This window comes from Microchirus variegatus (genome assembly GCF_963457635.1).
Source record: "Microchirus variegatus genome assembly, chromosome: 23".
Taxonomy (NCBI): domain Eukaryota; kingdom Metazoa; phylum Chordata; class Actinopteri; order Pleuronectiformes; family Soleidae; genus Microchirus; species Microchirus variegatus.
The window spans coordinates 8,691,110-8,712,947 of record NC_139824.1 but is presented as its reverse complement, the minus strand read 5'-3'; the positions used below and the strand labels follow the sequence as shown (position 1 = coordinate 8,712,947).

The 21,838-nt window shown below is 40.1% G+C and overlaps 1 protein-coding gene across 4 annotated transcripts in view; it reads left to right on the top strand.

Moving 5' to 3' along the window:
• fbxw7 (F-box and WD repeat domain containing 7) overlaps nucleotides 1–21,838 on the top strand; it is an 87,952-nt gene that overhangs the window by 23,095 nt on the left and 43,019 nt on the right. Inside the window, exons 1-3 of one of the 4 annotated variants that reach the window (XM_083909709.1) lie at nucleotides 2,536–2,663; nucleotides 2,762–3,067; nucleotides 15,607–15,687. The exons of 1 other annotated variant lie outside the window; for it this stretch is intronic. In XM_083909709.1, the coding sequence (XP_083765835.1) occupies nucleotides 2,852–3,067; nucleotides 15,607–15,687 (297 nt within the window). In that variant the 5' untranslated portion in view covers nucleotides 2,536–2,663; nucleotides 2,762–2,851. Of the gene's footprint in view, nucleotides 1–2,535; nucleotides 2,664–2,694; nucleotides 3,068–15,606; nucleotides 15,688–21,838 lie in introns of those variants that run through there. 2 more of the 4 variants (XM_083909711.1, XM_083909710.1) reach the window with 2 other exon arrangements.

The following is a 21,838-nucleotide window of genomic DNA, read 5'->3' as shown; positions in this document are numbered from 1 at the left end:
GTATTGTTACAGGGTAGACGATGTCTAGCTACATCTGTAGCTTCATACTCAAATCTGTCTGTTGTGGAAGAACATAACAATATCTTGCGTTCCTCTACTCAAAGTTGGAAGCAACGATTGTTGTTGCCTTTTCAAGACTTTACAAAATAATCTTCATTGGGTTTGGTGTTTGTTGTCATGCTATGTTCGTTCCTGGATCAGTTGGTAATAGCACTATAGATGGTGGTTAAGATTGAGAAAATGTTGCATTACCCATCGAGGACAAGCATTCTAGAGGGTAAATATGTTTTCATGGCTCGCTCTTTTGACGAGTTACTTTGAGCCGATCATGTTTTAGCAGACTGGAACACCGTGACTTGTCACATAGCGTGATAACCTAAGATTAGTCTGAAAGCTCATGTAACCTCTACAAGGTCTAGTATACAGGGTGTCGGAAACAAGCCGACGCTCACAGAGGCCTTTGTTGGGTGTTGGTCAACTGCATGTCGACCAAGTGTCAGGAAAATGGAAAATGTAGGTGATATGTATGCAGGTAAACTAAATAACAAAGGCGTACGTCTAGGGTTTTTGACAGTCGGATGCTTTCAATGTGAAAATTATACACCATATATAGCCTCATTTCCACCAAGCTGGTACAGTTCTCTCATCAATATTTGACAATATTGTACCAAACTGTGCCTAACTGTACCGCTTGGTGGAAACAGGGATTATGGATCAGTTATATTTCTGTTGTGCTGAAGGACAAAGTTGTCATGTGTACACCAAAGCGAAACTTAAAAGTTGTGCCAACAAAGGACAACTTATCAGACATGTTGAATGTTCAAAGTGGGAAAACTCACAGTTGACATAAATCACATTCTTTGCCTTTAAGAACAAACTTGCTGCTCTAAAACCACAGCGAATAACTTAAATGTGAAATAGTCACATTGTTAAGTTTCCTTCGCTTAATCCTGGTGTCATATTTGCCGGTCTGATCATCAAGTCAGACAGCTTTATTACCAACTGCCTCAGTTCAACATGGTCAATAAGCTGATCAGCTACCTAACCAATATGGGGCCAACTTCCTCTAGTTGTGCTGAACATACTGTAAAATCTATGGGTGTTGGTCGGCCACAATAACTCGATGGCGTCCAATGGCTGAGTGTCAGCGTGATGCGTCAGGGCCCTCCAGTGTACTCTGTTAGATGTTCTGCCTCTGTAATCCTCTTCAAACAATGGCGCATGTGAGAATAGAAGAGAGGTTAAGCCCTGTCGGTCTTTTTGTTTCCATGTGTTCAGACGTTAAATGTGCACAATGCAGGCCGTCTCTTACTGTGCAGTCAATCTGTAGATTTATCCATATTCAGTAGTGATTGTCGGCTGTGCTCCGTTGCATATTAATGTCCCGTGGATAAAAAGCACAATACTTAGAAGTCTTCTCAGCTCTCCGACATTGCACCATTTCTGGATGTCGTACACACACTCACTTTCATGTATTTCGCATTTGTGTTCCTTTTGGTGCTGAGGTTTCACTGGGAAAAAAACAGTGACATCCTGTTGTCTCTCTCTGTGAAATAAATCCACGTTTAAATGCACATGTCCCACTTGCTAATGGTACTAACCCCGCTCACAATTGGATTTTTTGTTTTTAATGCAACAAAATACACTCAACATACGAGTTAAATTAAATTATGTTTGAGAACTTTAAACAAATTGGGAAAGAGACATATCTAAAAGAGCAAATAAAGAAATGTGTACCAGGGTTTAAAAAAAAAAGTTGAAATAAAAGTAACAATACAAAGTAGTCGTTAGTCCAAATAGAACATTCAGAAATAAAGCATAAAAACAGCATTACAGGGTCATCCATTCACTACTTCTGTCTGTTCAAGACTAACATATCTAGCCCACAGTTTGATAAATATGTTTTCCTGAAGGCGGAGGGAGAAGGTCATCTGTTCCATGAGGTAAATGTCGTTTACTCTACCTATCCACTCCTGTATTGTGGGTGGATCAGGGAGAAACCAATGCCATGTCGGTGCTTTTTTCTTTTTTCACTAGCGGTTATCAAAATACCAAATAAATATTCATCAGTTTGCCTGACCTTTGAATCCGAATTTCCGAAAAATAGAGTGGAAAACTGCTTGGGTAGATTGGTATTAAACATGGCTCCTAATACTTTGTGAAGCTCTGTCCAGAAGGATTTAACCACTGGCCATTCCCAAAAGATACGCCCAGTGTTTGGCTTCCCGGTGTCGATACTGAGATTCTTGGTACATGGAAGAGTGAGCGAGAGCAATTATTTCACAAACCCCCACCTCAACATCAGATATGTTGTAATCTGTTGCTTTGGTGTATGTGGACAGTTGTCATGTGGTCCAGTCCCTGTACTTGGCGATGATGCAGGCCTCTGAGTTGGGAGGACCAGGAAAGGGTCAGAGAATGACCACAATGAGGAAGTTCCCGGGACAAGTGTTCTGCGTCGAGCCGCGGCTGGTACACATTCCACCACCCCAGGGTCATTAGAGCAGATTCCACAGTCCCTGTCTGAGGGAGGAGGAGAGTGGGAGTTGGTCCATCCTCTTTTCAGGCCCTGACAACAGCTGCTGGCTTGGGCACAGTGGTGACCTCACACCCCAGAGATATTTTAAAGGGTGCCAGTCAGCAGGGAGAAGAGTTCTGAGTAGGTAGGTGAGGAGGCTTAGCGAGCATTGTATTGATACGTCTGCTGCACGATGGTTGCGAGGTCCAAATAAGTCACTCCTTTTTTTTTTTTTTTTTAAAGAAAATCATACCTTGCGTACGGCAGTGGTCGGGCCAACTTTCAGAGCGTCTTCTGGGATATGATCGATTGAACACCGCGCTTTGTTTTGCAATGCTGCGGCATTGCCCTATTCCCCGTTTCTCGTCTGGGGCCCGGAGAAAGATGCCAAATATTGCCTGTGTGAAAGAGAAGACCGTGCACGTCTCTCAGGAGCCTGACCTGTTAAAGTCCAAGAAAATGGCCCCGGAGCCGCTACCCCCTCAGAAAGTACTCAAGATATTTAGCATCAACATCATTGCCCAGGGTTTGCCTTTCTGCCGCAGACGGGTGAGTATTTACTATTGTTTGCATTAGTTTGCTCATATGGTTTGGTGGATCTGTAGAACCTTAAAATCTCATCCAGGTCTCTCTCTCGCTGAAGAGTCACGTTTAATAGTAAACGTCAAATCAAATTTTTATTTGCCTTTATTTGGTCTGATTTGCGTCATTTGTTTCCATACACTGGCGAATAGCTTCGCCACGGCTCCACCCATGGCAGATGACACGACGGCGCCAACATATATCCCTAAAATGGCTGTCGGCAACAAGGCTATTTTTAGGTTACGTTTATAAAAGAAGACGCTAATCGCAGTGAAACCATGAAACCGCTTTTTGTATTTATGTATCTTTTTTTGATATATTCAGTCATGTAGTTGAAATCAAATAAGTGAAACGTACTTTGTTAGTCGATATAGGCCATCTCCACCAGTAAAGTTTTTTTTTTTTTAAAGCATTTTATTTATGTTGGGGTGATTATTTGAAATCAATGGTTTTATGGTATACTTCTACGTCTGCTAGGACATAAGTTTCTCCCTCTTTGAGAGCGAATTAGATTGCGTGATGTGAGCTGTAACAGTCATGCTCCTTGAATTAAAAGTCTCCTCTGACATTCCGGCTGAATTAATTTTGGCATAATGCGCATAGTGACTTGAAAATTAATTAAGTTGGATTCCAGTGTTAACTAAGCTGCCTCTCAAAAGAAGCCAGGGTCGATTGTGAAAGATAAACGTACGTATGCCAGATTAAACCTCTCTGTTGCTGCTTAATCTAAGCGTTTTTTGCACTCAATGTAGACATTTTGTTTTTGTTCACAAAATTCTTATATTTTTTGACTCTCTTGACTCTTGAATCATGCAGGAGTTTATTTTGCATTAATTATTCATTAAAATAAAAATGGTGGTACAGCCATACTCAAGTTAATAAAACCAAAATGGTACATAATCCTTTTGGGTTTAGTTATTCAGGTACAAATCTGTACTTGTATTGCAAGTATATTTTATTTTTTTCTCATTTTTTAAATGTTATTTAAAAAGATTAAAACAAAAAGTACAACCAGTCGTCACTAGATTTTCCAAAGGTTACCGTATTAATGTAACAGTAACGTTAGATCTCAGTTTCAGTACAATATAAAGACATAAGAGATGCAACATTAAACTAAGTCTTTTCACCATTTTTTTCCTGTGTGTTTTTTTATCTTGTTCATTCGACAGTCAACTTGATTTGGATAAATTTAAACCTTAAACACCAAAGATCTTAATACACGGCTGTATTAAAACCCTGACACACAACAGACAAACTAAATATGTCTCCTTAAAACTGTTTGATTCAGTTAACAGTTAATAAATTTGTTTGTCATGATAGGAAAAATTTGAGGTTAGGAAGAGAAGAAGGAGAGATTCAGACAAAGACTTAAATAGAAACAAATGTCAACCTCACAATGACTTCAGTGTGACATTTTTTCTCTTCTTGGTTTCAGATAAAAGCGTCTTCTTTTTAGGATAAATGTATTATACCAACTCGTGTTCCTGTTATAATTCATAACTGCATGAAGTGATTTTAAATGGTACAGAAAGTCACTTTTGTTTGCATGGAAAGGGCACTGTCCTCAAGAACCCTTTTGTTTTTATTGTTTAAATAGACAAGAGAGTGAGAGGCAGCAGGCTGGGAAAAGGATCTTGAGTTTCCATGTTGTTTACAGAGTCTGTTACGCAGGATAAAGGTCCCATAAACCCAGTGCATGGAGTTGTTGCGCCGTGCCGAGCAGAAGCCACGTGGACTCTGCTGCGCGTTTTGGCAGCTGTCTCCAGTGAATGGCATAGCTGGGATTTCTCTGGGGTTCTTTGTGGTGCGTTACAACCAAAGTTGCCTGAAATTCCGGTTCCAGTTTAAAATGTTTAAATGAACACAAACATATCAGCTTCCTCAGCTAGGTTGTGTTTTTTTTTTGTTTTTTTTTTACACGTTGAGTTTGCCGTGCTGATAAAAACAGTCCTGGGTTAAATTTCTAATCGAAACGTGACCAGTCGCATCCACGCTGTATTTCCTGGATCCAAAAGGAGCATCCAGCTGTTAAGGGAGGTGGTGATCAAGATATAGAACATTAACAGCAGGACATTTAAGTTGACGGTATCACTTTCTCACCCACCACTCCCTGGGCTGCAGGCCTGTTGAGTAAGGTGATCTGGACTTGCCCATTGCAGCTATGTCTATATAAACAACTATCAGCAAGACGCATTTGCTGTTTGAGCAGGTGCAGAGGGTGTGTCGCAACTTTCTTAAGTAAGTTTAACCAGAGCTCTAAGGGTCTCCTGTGGTTTTCTCAGCAGTCACATCCTTTGTATTCCTTTATTTTTTATTTTTTTTATTTTTTGGTGCAGTATATGATTGTTGGCCCCTTTCAGTCTTGGTCTGAACGGTTTCTTTTGTCAACCAACAGAGGCTTTAAGAGTTGTGTACACTACTGTTCAAAAGTTTTCCATTAAAAGTCACACTTTTATTCATCAAAACAGTTGCAAGATGAATAGAAAATATAGTCAAGACATGGATAAGATTAGAAATAATGATTTGTATTCAAAATAATAATTTTGCCCTTTTGTCAAAGAACCAGCAAAACTGTTTTCAGTTGTGTTAACATAATTGCACAAGGGTTTTCATAATTGCACTGTGTTTGCTAATAGTCTTCTATTAGCAAACACAGTGTACCATTAAAACACTGGAGAGATGGTTGCTGGAAGTGGGCCTCTCTACACCTATGTACATATTCCATTAAAATGTATAGAATGTATTTCTGATCAATTTAATGTTATATTAATTGAAAAAAATATGTTTTTCCTTCAAAAATAAGGTCTAAGTGACCCCAAACCTTTGAAGGGTAGTGTATCTCGTATGATGAATCTTCAGTGACGTGATACTGCTCAAAGGTCCTGCTTCAGTTTGAGGACGACTCAAAAAATTCTGATTTGTCCTTTCAGTTAATATTTCAGAACCAACCAGAACCATGCATCCACCTTAGTCGATGTTGAGTTTTGATTGTATTAGTTGCAATATTACAACCATTTCTTTGCTGCTTCATTTCTTTTCAGATGTATTTTCTCTGCCCACCACTGTCCTGTAATTATTTATTACTCTACTTTTAAATTTTATAATGAGGTGTGCAATTGGAGGAGAAAGCAAATCTACATATGATGAGAAACGCTCTCTTCGGAGCCACAAATAGCATCTTTCATGGGAACTCGGATTTGTGCTCTTAGCACCTATTTGAAATAACTAAAATTCTCTTCCCTTAATCATTATTTCAGCCTTGTGATATTGGTAACCAAATGTTGCTGCCTACCTGACTTCATCGTTCAGTGAATCACTTTAGATTAAGTGAATGCCCTGGAGGAGCAGCTGTCTTTTCCTGGTGTCGCTCTCTATAGATAAGTGTTGTAAAGAAAGAAAGAAAGAAAGAAAGGCAATGCTGCTACACAAACACAGTCACTCAGACTTCAACCATTTTCCTCCTGTCTGTGGACAGCCAGTTACAGAATATTGTATCTGACGGAACAAAAAAGTCGTGAATCGTTTGAAGTTTTTATTCTTTCTTCTTTTCTTTTCTTTTTTTTCTTCCGCCATTACTGATGCAACACATTGTAATGCTGAAGCAAAGCTGGAGAAAGATTAATGTCTTACGTTCTTACTTAGCTGTTCATGTGGATGCAATAAGAGTGTTTTATGTTTGCGTTACAGAAAAATTAAACTGCCCGAAAAACTGGCTAAATAAAGATTACCAACGTCAACTTAGAGTTACGACTCAAAAAATGTGTAGAATAAACAACAAATTGTGAAAATAATGTGGTTAATTTATAAGTTGTGGCCCTAAACATTGTTTTGCTTGCTGGGCGTCTGACGGCGTTGCCTCGATGCGTTCGTGTGCAGTTATTAGGCTCACGCAGACCGTCTGCGTGAGCTTTCGAAGACAGATGGTTTTGTGCTCCCCTAGTTTCAAGCCCGTTCTCTCCGTCCTGAAGTTTAAGGACCACACCACAGGACACTGCGGGGAGGCTTGATTCCGCTGCCCTTGGGCTCCAAATAACACAGAGGGGAGGAAGGCATCTGCCATTGGCTATTCTGAGAAGCGGTCTCATTCCAGGGAGCACACACACATCCAGACTGCCTTCTACCCAGCAGCACGCACATCAGCCAAACAGTTCTGAGACTCTTAACTGAAAACGAGAACCTTTTTTTCCGATTTTAAAAGGGTAATCTGCTGTGGCTCAACTCAATCTTTGGAGCTTTTGAATGTAATTTATGAAAACGCATCCATGTGATGCTCACAATATGTCAAATCCTTTGCATTGACGTCTCATATGATCAGGATGATAACCGCTGCTTGAGTTCAAGCTGAGGAGGGTTATAGATTTGTGTTGTAGCGTTGCTTTACATACAGAGCACAGTGGATAGCTGTGTGCTGCTCCCACCTGCTGTGTGGCTGCCGGGAGGCACTGACTGAAGATTTCCCACTCTTCTTAGGTAGGAGCAGATAACAGATATATAGTCCTCTGTTCGGGAAATGTGTCGCAGTCTAATAAACATCATTTACTTGAAGACATGAAGCTTAAGGAAACCTAATCTGCGATGCATGCCGTTTTGCATCCATTTAAATAATTACTCTCAGTTGTGTAGTGTGGCACGCACATTTGACTACATAACTGGAACTTCCGCAATCAGTTTGTGAATGTCAGATTTGCCTCATGCACCAACTCTGCTGAGATTTTGCTTCTAGAAACTAAACCGTTGTGTTTTGATTGAAAGGTGCAGCCCACCTGTTTTAGACTTGCTGCTCAGAGAGTTTAGTTTTTTTATAGTTTCTAAGCAGCCCCACAAAACAGAATTCATAATTGCAGGAACTGTTCCCTCTCAATTAAAGGTCCCATATTATGCAAAATCATGTCTGCGAGAGTGCTGGCGAGGACAACGGTATCCAAAAACCAGAACTCTGCGAAAAGTTATGTTCTTGCCTCCACAGTGCAGCACAGAGTTCTACACAAACTTCCAGCCTCAGAGAATTTATCCGTCTAGTGGATACATGTTATTTGACGGCAATGTGCCTGCTAAAGTCCGCAAATGATCACTTTTCCAAATGCTAGCTGCTCCCAGTAGCCACTGTGGCTGATGTAATTTCCTGTTCCTCAAGTTTCGTTTTCCTTTTTTTAAGGTGGACCAAAAGAGATACTACTAAACAGAGCGTTCTGAACAGGGCTGTTTTGGCAGGGTGATTGAACTGCTGTGGTGCTTCATCCTTATAGTATTTTGACCAAAGCATGTCACAGACATGTTCATTAGGACACCAGGGAACTAGGTTAAATAGGGTATAATATGGGACCTTTAATTAATGAAAATATTGATTATCATAATTTGTCTTGGTTCCGCATTGCAGTCATCTGCTGTGGTAAACCTTAAGACAATTGGCTTCAAAGTACACATTCTTACGGTGGTGGGGGTTTTAAATTATGCAGAGTAATTTGCACATCTGAGTTGTGAGTTGTTGTTTGATGGTTGTTTACCAGTGTTTGAATGCTAAATATTTAATAGAAACTCTTGTGGTTTATGATGTTTGCTATAGAAAGGACAGTTATATTTTGTTCAAAGGCTCTAATAACCTGTTTTTCTTAAGAAGCATCTCGGTTACCATATTGGTATTAGTTTGTCTAATTTAAGATACTCGGGTGTGTTGAGTTCTACACCAGTTAGTTTAATGTGATCAAACGTGTGATTTTCTTAATGAGTACCTTTTTTTACTTCAATCATGAGATCAGATGATGAAAGTGTGTGCTTAGATTTGCATCGTTAATCTCCCCGATCATATTCATTGGGCAACATTCCTAGAAACACTTGACACTTCAATAGAGCTGCAACTAATTTTAATTGTGGGGTTTTAGTTGCTGAATCTCATGGTTACCAAAGTTTTTGTTTGACAGTTCAATTGTGGTCCTTTTTCATCCACCTTCTCTGTGATTTACCTCTAGAAATGGGAGCCTTGAATCACAGAGTCTGGTTGTCTTCTCCTGTCTTAGTATCAACACTTCCCAGCTCTGACCTTCGTCATGTCCGTGTCTTTCACAGTCCTGTTGGCAATAATCTGGTCCTCACTGATGGCCTGTGAATGGATAGCCGACTGGATTTAACCGATGTGTTTCGCCTGCATACTTTGTCTAATCTCTGTGTGTGACCCCTGCTGTCTCGCCTCACAGTTTGTGGTCTCTGTTCTTTTCGATGTGCTGCAGTGCACTCTGGACGCTCGCTGTTTCAGTAACAGCTTAGCTCTGCCAAAGCTGCACAACCTATAGTTGTACATAACCTGAACAGCCTGTACAACCCAAAGCTCCTTGTAGTGACTTTTTGTAAAGCTTTGCTCCCCCTTAGTATTCACCTGCAGATGGTGTAGTATCAAGTGCCTCCTCATCACCTTTACGGCAGGTATTTGTTGATGAGTGGAGACGTGCGTGTATGTCCTGTCACAGAGGTTAAGCAAAAATTAAAAAAACTTGCTCAGCATCAAGAGGATTACACGTTCTGAAAAATTCAAGGTCTCTAACAGGCCAAGATGGAAGACGGGACGAATGGCAGTTCTGCTGTACCAAAGCTATATTAATTGATGATTTTATTTTATATTTCTGTAGCCTCTCTGTTATGATTTTTCGTATTAGAAAACTATTATTATATTGTGAATATTTGGGGGGTTGTTTGTCAAACATGGGGCCAATTCCTATCTTAACCCTCAAGCTCAACCCTTAATCTCTTAACTGGCTGTTATTTTGTCACTTAGAAATGGGACACCCCTTAAATGCAGATACATCTTCAGACTGTGGGGGGCAGAATAACGCAAAAGCTGCGTCCAGTCTGTCAACTCCAAAAAAGAAGAACACATTAACGTCACGATTATTTACTACGATCAGTTTGTCAGTCAAGTTATAAGTTTGTCAGTTAGTAAATTAAAAATAAATGTTACGCAACAATGACCTAAGTAATCCATAATATGGGCCTAAACTAAGATAATACAATGGTTTTCATCATTTTTATATCTCTATTAACAACGGAAATACTTAATTTGTAGCATACTCGTTTCGCTGCTTTCGGTGTCATCTTTATGTGAAAACACGCAATGCATTCTGGGTAGCCCTTGCTCCCAAGGGTGGTCTCGGAAAATCTCAATGTTGAGGGCGATACAGCCCTTAAACTTGCCCCTCAACTGAATTTTTCCGAGAATCAGGACAGGGAGGGAGTGCACATTTTTTAGATTGAGGGTTAAGCAAGGAATTTGAATTCACCCATGGATTTGGGACATTGTCTTCTTGGTATTGTCTTTTGACACCTGAGAGAGTAGAAGTTTTCTTTGGCCGTGACAATATGCAAATCTCTCAACAAAATGTTTCTGATGTTTATTGTAACTCCACAAACAGAATTATGAAGACTGAAAGAGTGAACATAATATCCTCTCGAAGGTGCGCAGTAACGCCTCGTGACGGTCAGCCGCCGAGTGATCACATTTAGTCGTGGTTACCCGATTCATCATCTGACATTGATTAGCAGCATGCAGTGTGTGTGTGAGAGATGATGGATGACTGCCAGGTTTGGGCCGTGACATCCATATTTGTAATCTGCACACTATATAAATGACCTTGGCTGTTGTGTACCTCCCAGGTCAGACGAGTAAGGCTGTGTTCAGACCAAAAATAGCACAATGGTTAAAAGAACAAAACAAAACGCAGGAGGCTGCATCGCTGCAGGTATACGATGTGAAAATGTGATCCGAGATGCTTTGTGTGAGGAGGATTATCACGTCTCCAAACACTGCAGAGGTGATTCATACTATTCACACTATGAGGCAGGATTTTGCAACTCTGGAAAGTTATTGCAGCAGCAATCATTTGATCTTTTATGTCGCAATGTTCTCACACTTTACAGTGGAATTAGCGCTCTTGATATTACAAAGCAATCGTAATCTAGCAACACAGTTGTGCTTCTGTTTATTTAATCGACTAAAAGACGCGGCACCAGAAGGTCAAACCTTTGTATCCTGTTGTTGTGTCTTTCAGGAGCTTGAATGACGGAACCGAAGAAAGTCAAATATACTGTATACAGCTTTTTGTTCCCCCTGTTTTTAATTAATTAGTCTTCCTACACAATGAAACTCGAGTTGAGTCAGTCCCCTTGTGCCCTTCTGCCTATCTGCATTTTATTATTCAAAAACGTCACAACATTGTTGCTGCATCCATTGTAAATGCACTCCCTCTAATGTAAATGTGGTGACTCAGCAGACTAATAATAGCAATTGACCATTCCTTGACCAGGTCTCTTTGTGCTGCAGTCTCTTGAATATGTCCATTACATCCCGCTTTCCTGTTAGTAGATAACCATCACGTCGGAAATATACTAATGGCCAAAAGATGCATCCTATCATGCCAGGGACTTGTCTTATCCTAGAATATCAACTTAGAAGTACGGCTGCTCTTAGTGAATTAATCCGTCGGTTGGTGCATTAAAATGTCCTTCACAGTTTCCCAAAGCTTAAGGTAATTCGATCAAATGTCTTTGTTTGTTCAACCAACTAAGTCTATAGTATAATGTAAGACAAAGACACTTAAGGTTATGGAAGCCTTAAAAAACAAACCGATTGAATGAATTTGAAATTAATAAATTGATTAGGGCTGAACAATTAATCGAAATGTTATCGAAATTGCAATACGGCCTACTGCAATTCTCTAATTCATTATTGTCTTGATCTATACACATGTTACTCTGCAGACTGAAGAAATAAGTTTGTTTCCTGCAGAAATATCAGACGGTTATCCTTTTAAAATAAGTTTTTCGAATGAAATTTAGTAAAAAAAAAAAAAACTAGAAGCACTCTGAGAGCACAGACCTCCGCCAGGGCAGCTCAGCCCCCCACAAATTAGCGATAAAAATAGCGATAGCGTCTATGGATCACACCCAACATTTTCTGAAAACAAATCCGTCCATTAATTTAAATCCAAATCCATTAAAAACAAGACGTTTGCAGCTAGAATAATCTATAATAGTGTATTCTGATCAATTTGATTTTATATTAATTGAAAAAAAAGTGTCCTCTAAGTGACCCCAAACTTTTGAACGGCAGTGTATGTGCAGCTTCTCCTTCACCAGTTGATTGGGGAGCTTCATCTGGACAATGCAGGTTCCAGACTTATTTCAGACGTGGTGCAGATAAGCCCAGTGAAACAGGTGTGTTGCGATGGATCATTGTTACCGACTGCAAGTTTCTCCATTCAAAATGAAGGTTTTCTGCCTGCGCGACGGCTCCTGAGAGTGTTTTCAGGTCTTTCCAAGGACACGCTTCTCCTTTGTGTTAACAACAGTGCGGCAAAGTGGAAACTATACCACCTCCAGTTTCCATCTCTGGCCATTGAACAGAAGATGGATGACTGCACGACTCACAGATTATCAACTCACTCTTCATAGAACGTAGTGTAAATTCATGCTCTGCCTACCGAATATCTGTTTTGTAATTTCAGCTCAGTCGTTCTCCTTCTGAATTTATTCAGTTTTTCCTTTCATCAGGAAGACGAAACTACTGGTCTTATCTATCAGGAGCAGAGTCGACGCCCACCCTCCACACACTGTATGGGCTTCTTATTGTCCTGACTTAACTGAGTCATTCTTTTTTTAGTGCTTTTGACCTTGTGTGGTTGAGTATCACCAACACACATTCTGATTTATTTTCCATCTTTCTGAAATAAGTGCAGTTGTAGGAAAATATGAATTACTTATCTCCAAAGTACAAATCAATTTAAAGTTCTTTAAGTTGCAGTTGTTGATTGAACCAAGAGAGTTTTCTTGAGTCCCCTTATGTTGTATATGTGAATAATGAAGAGGGCTTTTGGTGTCCAACATGGTTATACAGTGTTATTATTTGCATCATATTCTGCATCGCTGCTTTCAACTTTCATTCACTTTACAACGATGAGGATTAGAAGCAAAAGTTAATAGAGTTCCACTTCCTCCTTGACCGTTGCATTGTGCTGGTGAAATTTCTCTGCTTCGCTATCTTTATGTGCAGAATCTCATTTGCGAGAGCAGCTTGTATCCCTGATGCATAAAATGCACTTCTGAATGCATATTAATGTGTATTTTTAATGAGATCTGGCTGAAAATTAATGTTTAATGGCGCTTTCTATTTGCAATCAACACTGTTGTTGTGTACCTGTATATACATTTTTCTTGTTTATGTCGCTTCTTAAAGTTTGTGGAGCAGAAACGGCAACGCCGGGGGAATTCCTTCTGCTTATTTGGACTGTATTTTAATTCACGGCGTTTAGAAAATACAGAAACAAAATGGATGCGCGTCGCTGAAAGCGGCATCTGTCGCACGCCAACTGCTGCAAACTTGTGTTCAGTATTCTCGTACAAAGACGCTGTGCTTTCTGAAAGCTGCCAGGTTTTAAACTGTGACAGTGATGTGATGGTGCTGTGGCACAACCTGAACACAAATCTTGATGTTGTATAAAACTTTACATAAATCATTTGGTGTCTCATTTAATCCATTGGTTTATTTTTGGGTGAGGCAGAACCATAAGCGAAGAAAATGCTGAAACTAAGGGAATAGCAAACTTTAATGAGGCACCATGTTGATTCTTTTTGAGAAACTGTTGGGAATTATTCCAGCGTGTGTCTTTAAAGAATATTATAAAATGTGTGTAACGGCATAGATTAAGTGAGAGATAAGTTAAGAAATATATGAAAAACATTCATTTCCATTTCTGTGACCAGCCGCCCGAGTCTTCTCCCAGCATGTGCACCTCTGTGACCTGTGTGTGGGAGTTGTAGTTTTCCCGTTTTGCTTTCAGACCACAACAGAAACAACAATGATAAGCTAGGCACAGAAATTACTTTCCCCCCCCCTTTCAGGTTTTGATGCGGTAAAGCTTTGTTGCTGATACCATTTCAGCTGTTGCTCGTCCATTCAATTGGTAGAGTAACTGAAATCAATTTCTGCGAGCCCGAGAGAGAATTGCTTCAGCACCTACACAATGTTACATCAGGCACCCACTACAAACACCTTTATTACACAGCCGTGAAACCCACCCCTCCTGTAGTTCTCACACGTCAGCCTCCAAAGAGTTCTCGAGATATAGAAATGTAGTCGTAATCCTGCTTTCTTCCTTGATTATTTTCCCCATTCCTGGTTTGCCAGTGTCTTTCATTGTGGTAAAAAAGGAATTATTTCCTGTAACAATGTCCCATTTTATCAGTGTTTATTATGAAGTATCCACAAGATATATTTATTTTACAGTTCTCTGTCGCACTATTTGAGCACCAGCAAGAACAAGTCAGTCAAAGACTCATTACACTGGGTTACAAAAAAAATAAAATAAAGTAATTTGTCTATGTCTTTTCAACTGAATTAGAACCATTGAGCACAGCTGAATCCGAATCCAAAAATGACATCCATTTTCAACTTTTTATGCTTTGATTTAGAAAAATCTGATCCTCTGACTAAATTGATTACATTAAGCCCAAGCTTTATCCTGGTCACCAAGTTTTAATACCAACATAAGCATGGTAAGCACGCTTTATGAAACTTGCGACTAGATTCCAGTTAGGAACAATGGTGTATTCACCGCAGATGTAGAAGAACACGTCAGGCTTATTTTTGTAAGCTCTTCTGGTCGAAGCCATTTCATTCGCTTGTAATATATATTAAAAAATAACAATTAGTCGTAAGTTGGCACATGCAAAATCTTCAGAATTTGTTTATTGCAAGAATTTTGCATCATATGACGAGAAAATACCTGTACATGTATACAAAAAGCTCTGAGCCAGGAGTGTGTACAATTACTGCGTAAATATCCTTTTACCAAGGAGACAAATCTGTGAAGCAGCTTATCCATTTTCAGTGCCCCGAATGCCCAGAAACTATGAGTTTACAATCCACTGAAATTGCCATAATGGCAGGTTTTCTGTCCAAGTGTTAAAATATAAGATAGACAGTGATACAAGAAACATAAAACCGCAGGATAAAAGTGATTCAGTGATAGTAGAAATTTAATGAAATCTTTGGAAATCCAGTAAATGATTTATACAGCATCTAGACCTGCTTTATAATCAAGAATGGAAATATGACGTGAATCATATTTTCTTTGGTACAAATTAAAGTTTTTCTTGAAAGAAGTCTTCCAATATGGAGTTCAACCAAGTTTAATTTGGTCACTCTGTGTTGGATCTTACCAACCATCCATTTTCCTGAACCATTTTTCTCTGTTACGGGTCATAGGAGGTTGAAGACTATACCAGCTCACATCACGAGACAGGATACACCCGGAATATCCTATCACTGTGCAACTCTTAGATCCAATTAATATTAATATGGTGACGTTTAGGATGAAAGCAAACTTCCCATTCAACCTGCCGATTATGAACCAATTTGTATATGCGTTTTGCATCTGATGGAAAAGCCCTTTACTAACACGAATGTCTTCTCTTTTTTTCTCCTTCCCCCATGTGCTGCTCTACGTGAATTGAACGCACAGGTAAGAAAAAACTCTTCTAGCAATATCTTATTTCCATGTCCAGGAGGAGAAACGTACACAATCCCATGCTGCTCATCACTGGTGCTTATCATTTCTTGTCTTGAAACAACTCAAAGTGCTGCTTTGTTACCTCTAGGGGGCAGCATGAACTAAAACATAAATAACCACAGAGGCTGTTGAAAGTTCACCTTCCTCTTTTCACATCACTTGTAAAAAGGGTTTGTGCATTACAACCACACCCTGTGTTTTTTACATTTTGTTGCTTGGACACCGGTATTGAGAGTGATGAGTACTTCCAAGTCCTTGAGGGATCCTGCACGTCGTTGCAATAGTCGTCTTTGTATCAGGAGTAGTCTTGTGGCCATCTGTGGTTTTGTTGATTTCCAAATCACCCCTGCCTAAAGATTGCACCACTACCACCATTTCCATCCCCCGTCTCTGCATTTTACAGACATCGGTATTTATGAACTGTTCGCACATCTGCAGTCTTTGAAGCGCCAACTCTTTCCTTCCAGTCGTTTTTCCCACATGCACACACTCCTGGCTAAGAGCTTCGATAAATGCTCAGGTTGTTATGACGACAATGAGTGCGGCACTCAATGCTACATTAAGAATCTGAAGAAGCTCTCGCGCTGTTGCAAACCTCCACCGTTTTAATGAAATTGTAATTTTGCAAAAAAAAAAGATCCTTGGGGATTTATTCCCATGAAGTTTGGTGCGGAATGATCAATGGCTTTCATTAATGTTTGGATTTAAGAAACAGCTTGAATTTTAATCCTGTAATCTTCGATTCATATATATTGCTTCGATTAATCATTTGATGGCTTTTAAAAGTAACATTTAGTAGTATTTTTGGACTAGTCTGAATAACCCTAACCCTAACCCGGAGACTCTTTTTATAATCACAATATTTTCCAAAAATACCAGGTAAACTTAAAAAAGACTCATTGTTTGGCTCTCGGTGATGAACCTGGTGATCGAGAAGTGAAATTACTCGTCCATAGCCTGAGGCCTGCTCGACTTTGATGAGTCACCAGATGTAAAGTGGCTTTCCGTATCACAGCGTTGTGAGGTGGCACAGGGATAATTGAGGACCCGGTGAAGCTTCGCTGCACCGTGTCTTTTCCACGCTAGCGTCGGTCCAAACACTGCATCTGTTTTTTTTTTGTTTTTTTTTAGTGACACTGACTCACTGCAGGCTGTTTGTCTCAGCGTGGCTGTCAATGCCATACAGCCCTGCGCTGTTGTTCAAATCCAGTCTGTTCTACAGTGTTGCTCCACTGAGCTCATTTCTGTGCAAACTGAGCATCTTGTTTTATATCATAATAGTGATTATGTCAACCCAAGAACTACATTGTCAGTTGTTTTTTTCTCAAACCAAAGCAACCAATTTGCATAGGCAATGTTTGGTCTTTAAGTGCTTATTTTCTGCTTATTAGAAAATACATTTAGTGTGTGTTGTTGAGACAGGGTCAGGGTGTCTTATGGCTATTTATTTGTGCTTATTATTGTATATATTATATACAATTTATGAAAAGACATCCATAATGTATAAAACTTTTTCGAGGTCCACAAAAGTTTAGACAATTTTGTGCAAGAAAGAAGTTAAGTCGATATATAGGTCTCCCGCCTCCGATGTGCCCTTGTTTGTTACGACGCCACCTACTGTTTCATGCGCCCTGCATTGCCTGATGTACGTAGACTAGGCCTACGGTGTTGTGGACACTGTTGACGTGAGATGCCATGCAGAACAATGAGCGAGTAAAGTTAAGCAAGAGAGCAAATTACTTGATGCCAGGGAAATTCCAGGATTTCTGGCTCACCAAAGAAAATTACAAATACCGACTTGGACAAGATTTCAAGGACAGCCACTTGGCCAGACGCAGAGCGTGCTGCAAATCAATAAAATTGGACGCCATGGATGAAGTTGCCCTCCCATCTAAAGCTCTGTGTCTGCACATTCAGTCCTTAGATTTTAGGGAATTTGTCCTGGAAAGGCTTTGAAAATCCCTTGAATTTGAAGTCAACCAAGGTGTGAGAACCCTGATGAAAGACCATATATACATATTTATGCTTTTGTTGAATGTAATGGTCTCTTTGAAAGTTCAAGATTGGGTGTATAACTTTTAAGCCTAAACAAACCAATCCATTGACGTGGAAGTGGACACAATTCTGATTAAGTTTATCAGCTTTGCACAAAAGGTTGTGCATCAGTTTCATGGGATAAAGTTTATTTTTTTACCTCAAACATAAATACAGCTTTTGAATTAATGACGTAACTAGAAAACAACTCGGAGAGCGCAGACCTCCGCCAAGGCAGCTCAGTGCCTACAAAATAGCGATAAAAATAGTGATAGCATCTACAGATCACGCCCAAAATGTTATCACTGGTTTCTGGTCCCATTGCGTACATTTCTTGAAAATTTCATCCGAATTTGTCCGTGACTTTGAGTTATGTTGCTAACAAACAAACAAACAAACTCTGGAGAAAACATAACCTCCTTGGCGGAGGTAATAATACCAGTGACAAAAAACCTGAATGATTCAGTTGGCACTGGGAATTGAGAGAGCGGGCAGAAGCAGCTCTTTTTGCGATTATATCTGTTACATTTCCCCCATTTCTCTTTCTTTTTCTTATTCCAACACCGTCAAAGTCGCCATGTTTTGAAGCCTGTCAAGGAAGCCCATCTTGGCCAGCTATGCGATTTATAGAGAGACAGACGTTCCTTTGCATTTACAGATAGATATCCGCTGAACTGATGCACCGAACAGCACGTTTACAGAAACACTGTCACGCAGCTCTTTTCCCACGGGTTCAACAGCTTGAAAAGCATGGGAAGAAAAATGACTCAGCAGTACATCCGCATCCATGTTGAGGTCACATCAGGCTACACTGAGAGCATAAACTAGAGACGTGCCTGTTGATCTGCCATCTGTCTCACTGGTGTCCAAGTGAAGAGAAACGCAGCCCCCTTTTCAGCTTGGCTGCGTTTATCTCCAGTCCATATGTATTCATATTCCTCAGGACAGCTTCAACCTGATGAGGAATAAAAAAAGCATTGTCCATGTAGAAGAGAACGGGAATCTAATTTCAGCTCCCCGTATTGATTCTTCCATTCAGCCACCTGCTTGAGTGCATATGTCAAAGAATACACACTTTATCTCAGCGTGAAGGGAAATTATTTTGCTGCTGAGAGATAATAATCGAGGAGGTACCATTTACGAAGAGGTGTGTGTAAAAGTTGTACTTCAAGCCCTCTAGTGTTCTCTGGAGTGTTATCACCATGTTGGAGTGCTCAGACATTAGACGGAGCCTGTTTCTTAAGTGCCAGGCCAGAAGAAAATGTGTTACTAGTAATTTCTTTTTTGGAAAGTGGTCTCTCTCTCTCTCTCTCTCTCTCTCTCTCTCTCTCTCTCTCTGCGTACAACATTAAAATAGTGTTTGGATTTCCAGACAGAGGTTCATTGTGCATAAGCGTGCCTTGCATACTGTGTAGTCTGAGCTATTTAAGACTATTAGCTGCAGATGTGTCGGCTGCATCTTTTAACATGTTTTGCCAATAAGAGAAGCCAAAGTTTTGCTAATTCTCCTCGTATAATGTTTTCACTATAGTGTTGTTTAATGTATTTAGGTTAACAAAGGGCTGGGCAGGCAGTTTGAGCAGTTTAATTCCATTATTCGGCATTAGAGCTGAAAAAATTAATGTTGAATCGATTATAATTCCATTACTAAATTAATCGTCAACTATTTTGATAATCAATTAATCGGTTTGAAGCTTTTTTTAATGATTAAAGGTCCCATATTATGCAAAATCAATTTTTAATAATTTTAATACTTACTACTTACTCTGGAGGCCCTGCCAGTCGCCAAAGTATGAAAAAAGATCATGTTTTTGTGGTCCTCCTCAGTCCAAGTACAGAAGTACAGACTTCCGCGCTCACTGGGACGTCACAATGCGCTTAATTCCTGGAATTGTTGATTGTTTTCTCGCGTAGCTCCGCTTTGTCTGTAAAACACACGAGAGTGCTGGCGAGGGTAACAGCTTCCGAAAACCGGAAGTCTGCGAAAAGTTCTATTCTTGGCTCCACAGTGCAGCACAGAGTCCTACACAAACTTCCAGCCTTAGAGGATTTATCTGTCCAGTGGATACATGTTATATATGACGGCAATGTGCCTGCAAGAGCCTGCAAATTATCACTTTTCCAAAATGCTAACTGCTATTAGCTCCCAGTAGCCTCTGTGGCTGATGTCATTTTCTGTCCCTTAAGTTTCGTTTTACTTTTTTCTTAAAAGAGATACTACTAAACAGAGCGTTCTAAACAGGGCTGTTTTGGCAGGGTGATTGAACTGCTGTGGTGCATTTCCAGATTTGACAACCACTGATCAACATTTTTTTTTTTAGCATTTTCTGTCATTTTATGGACCACACGATTAATCATGGAAATAATTGTTAGTTGCAGCTCTATTGGGCATTGAACATTTTACTTTTTGAACAGTTTTTCAAAAATATGGAATCTAGGAAAGTTTGCGCTTAAATTCAAAGTATAGATATATTTTTGTAATTTTCTTGCCACGTTTACATCGCACCAACACAAGATCACCCCTGCATTGACAAATACTAATAATAAAAAGCAAACAAGCAAATTACACAACGGCACAACCTGTGACCCTGCTGAAATGTCTGTCCCTCTGCAGTGTCGCTCTGTTTGTTTTGCATGGCCAGGAAATGAATATTTACCCTGATGCAGAATGTGGATTTTCATTAGCAATTCATGGCCTCCCTTAAGACACTATAACAAAGCAATCAATATTCCTTTCCTCCGATGAGGGTGGGGGATTAATTTATTAATATAAAATGGGGGAATCGATGCTCGATGCCCCCGTTGAATACATACAAGCGTTTAGATGCACACCTACAGTAACGCGGAGCATCTTTTTCTTCTTCTTTGAATCTCAGCTGCAGTGTGTCATTAATGTTAAATTACTGTGATGGATGACCGTGACAGGGATTCCATGGCGACATTAGATGTCGCAGCTACGTCTCCTGACTCTGCAGCAGCAGCATCTAGAGCCTTTCATTCAAACAGAGCCCTGATGTAATTAGGACGGCGTCATTACTCTGCTTCTTACCCCTCCCACTTATTTACCATTAGTCCAGTGGAAAAACACAACAGATGTTGGGGACAGACCTCACTTCCTCTTTAACTGATTACACTGTGACAAAGTGTAACGACTGATTATTCCTGGTAAAGCAATACAGTGCAGTTCAGAAACCTAAAGCATAGGTTTGGTTGAAAGTTTTCAAAAAAGTATTTTTAATCTGATCACTCATGTCTAATGACGTTAAAGGGGAGCAGCTCCAAAGCACATTAGTTGCTACCAACATAAGCTCCAGCCCTTCTGTTGGTGGTGGATGATGCTTTCCTCCTAACAATGAAGGACATTGTGTAGAATATGAAGATATAACTTGTAGCCTTCCTTCATTAATATTGATCTTTCTGTAAACTGTCCTTTCACACTCGGGCAATGTCATAAAGATTTATGGAGAGCTTTTCTTCTCTTAATCCGACAAATCACACTGGGATCGCTCTTATTCTGTACACCTCTAGCACACAGTTGATGCATCATCTGGGGCAGTCCACTTCATGGACAATACGGCTACGCTAAGTTGGGAGCAAACTATCAATTCTATTTCTATTGAGATATTTTACCCTGATGATTTTGCAGCAGGAAGACCCGGGTTTCTAGGTTTGAGCGCCGGTTGGAATTATTCGGAACATGGGCCTTTCTGCAAGGGGTTTGCATTTTCTCCCCATGTGTGTGTGGGTTTTCTCCGGGTTCTCCGGCTTCCTCCCACAGTCCAAAAATATGCAATATGGGGATTAAGTAAATTGGTCACTCTAAATTGACTGTAGGTGTGAGAGTGTGAGTGAATGGTTGTTTGCCTCTATATGTGGCCCTGCGATGGACTGCCGAACTGTCCGGGGTGTACCCCGCCTATCGCTCTATGTCAGCTGAGATAGGCACAGCACCCCCCACGACCCTCCGGTAAAGGATTAAGTGGTTGGATTTCCCAGCACAGTAAAGCCAGTCACAGGTTGTCTAATCTGTATTTGCCTGAATACTGTGTGAAATGGGCAAAACTGCCTACTCTGAAAAGCTAAGCTAATATTCATCTTTACCTTCTATGTCCTTTGGGCTGTTGAGGCCCGATCATTTAAGTATTATTTG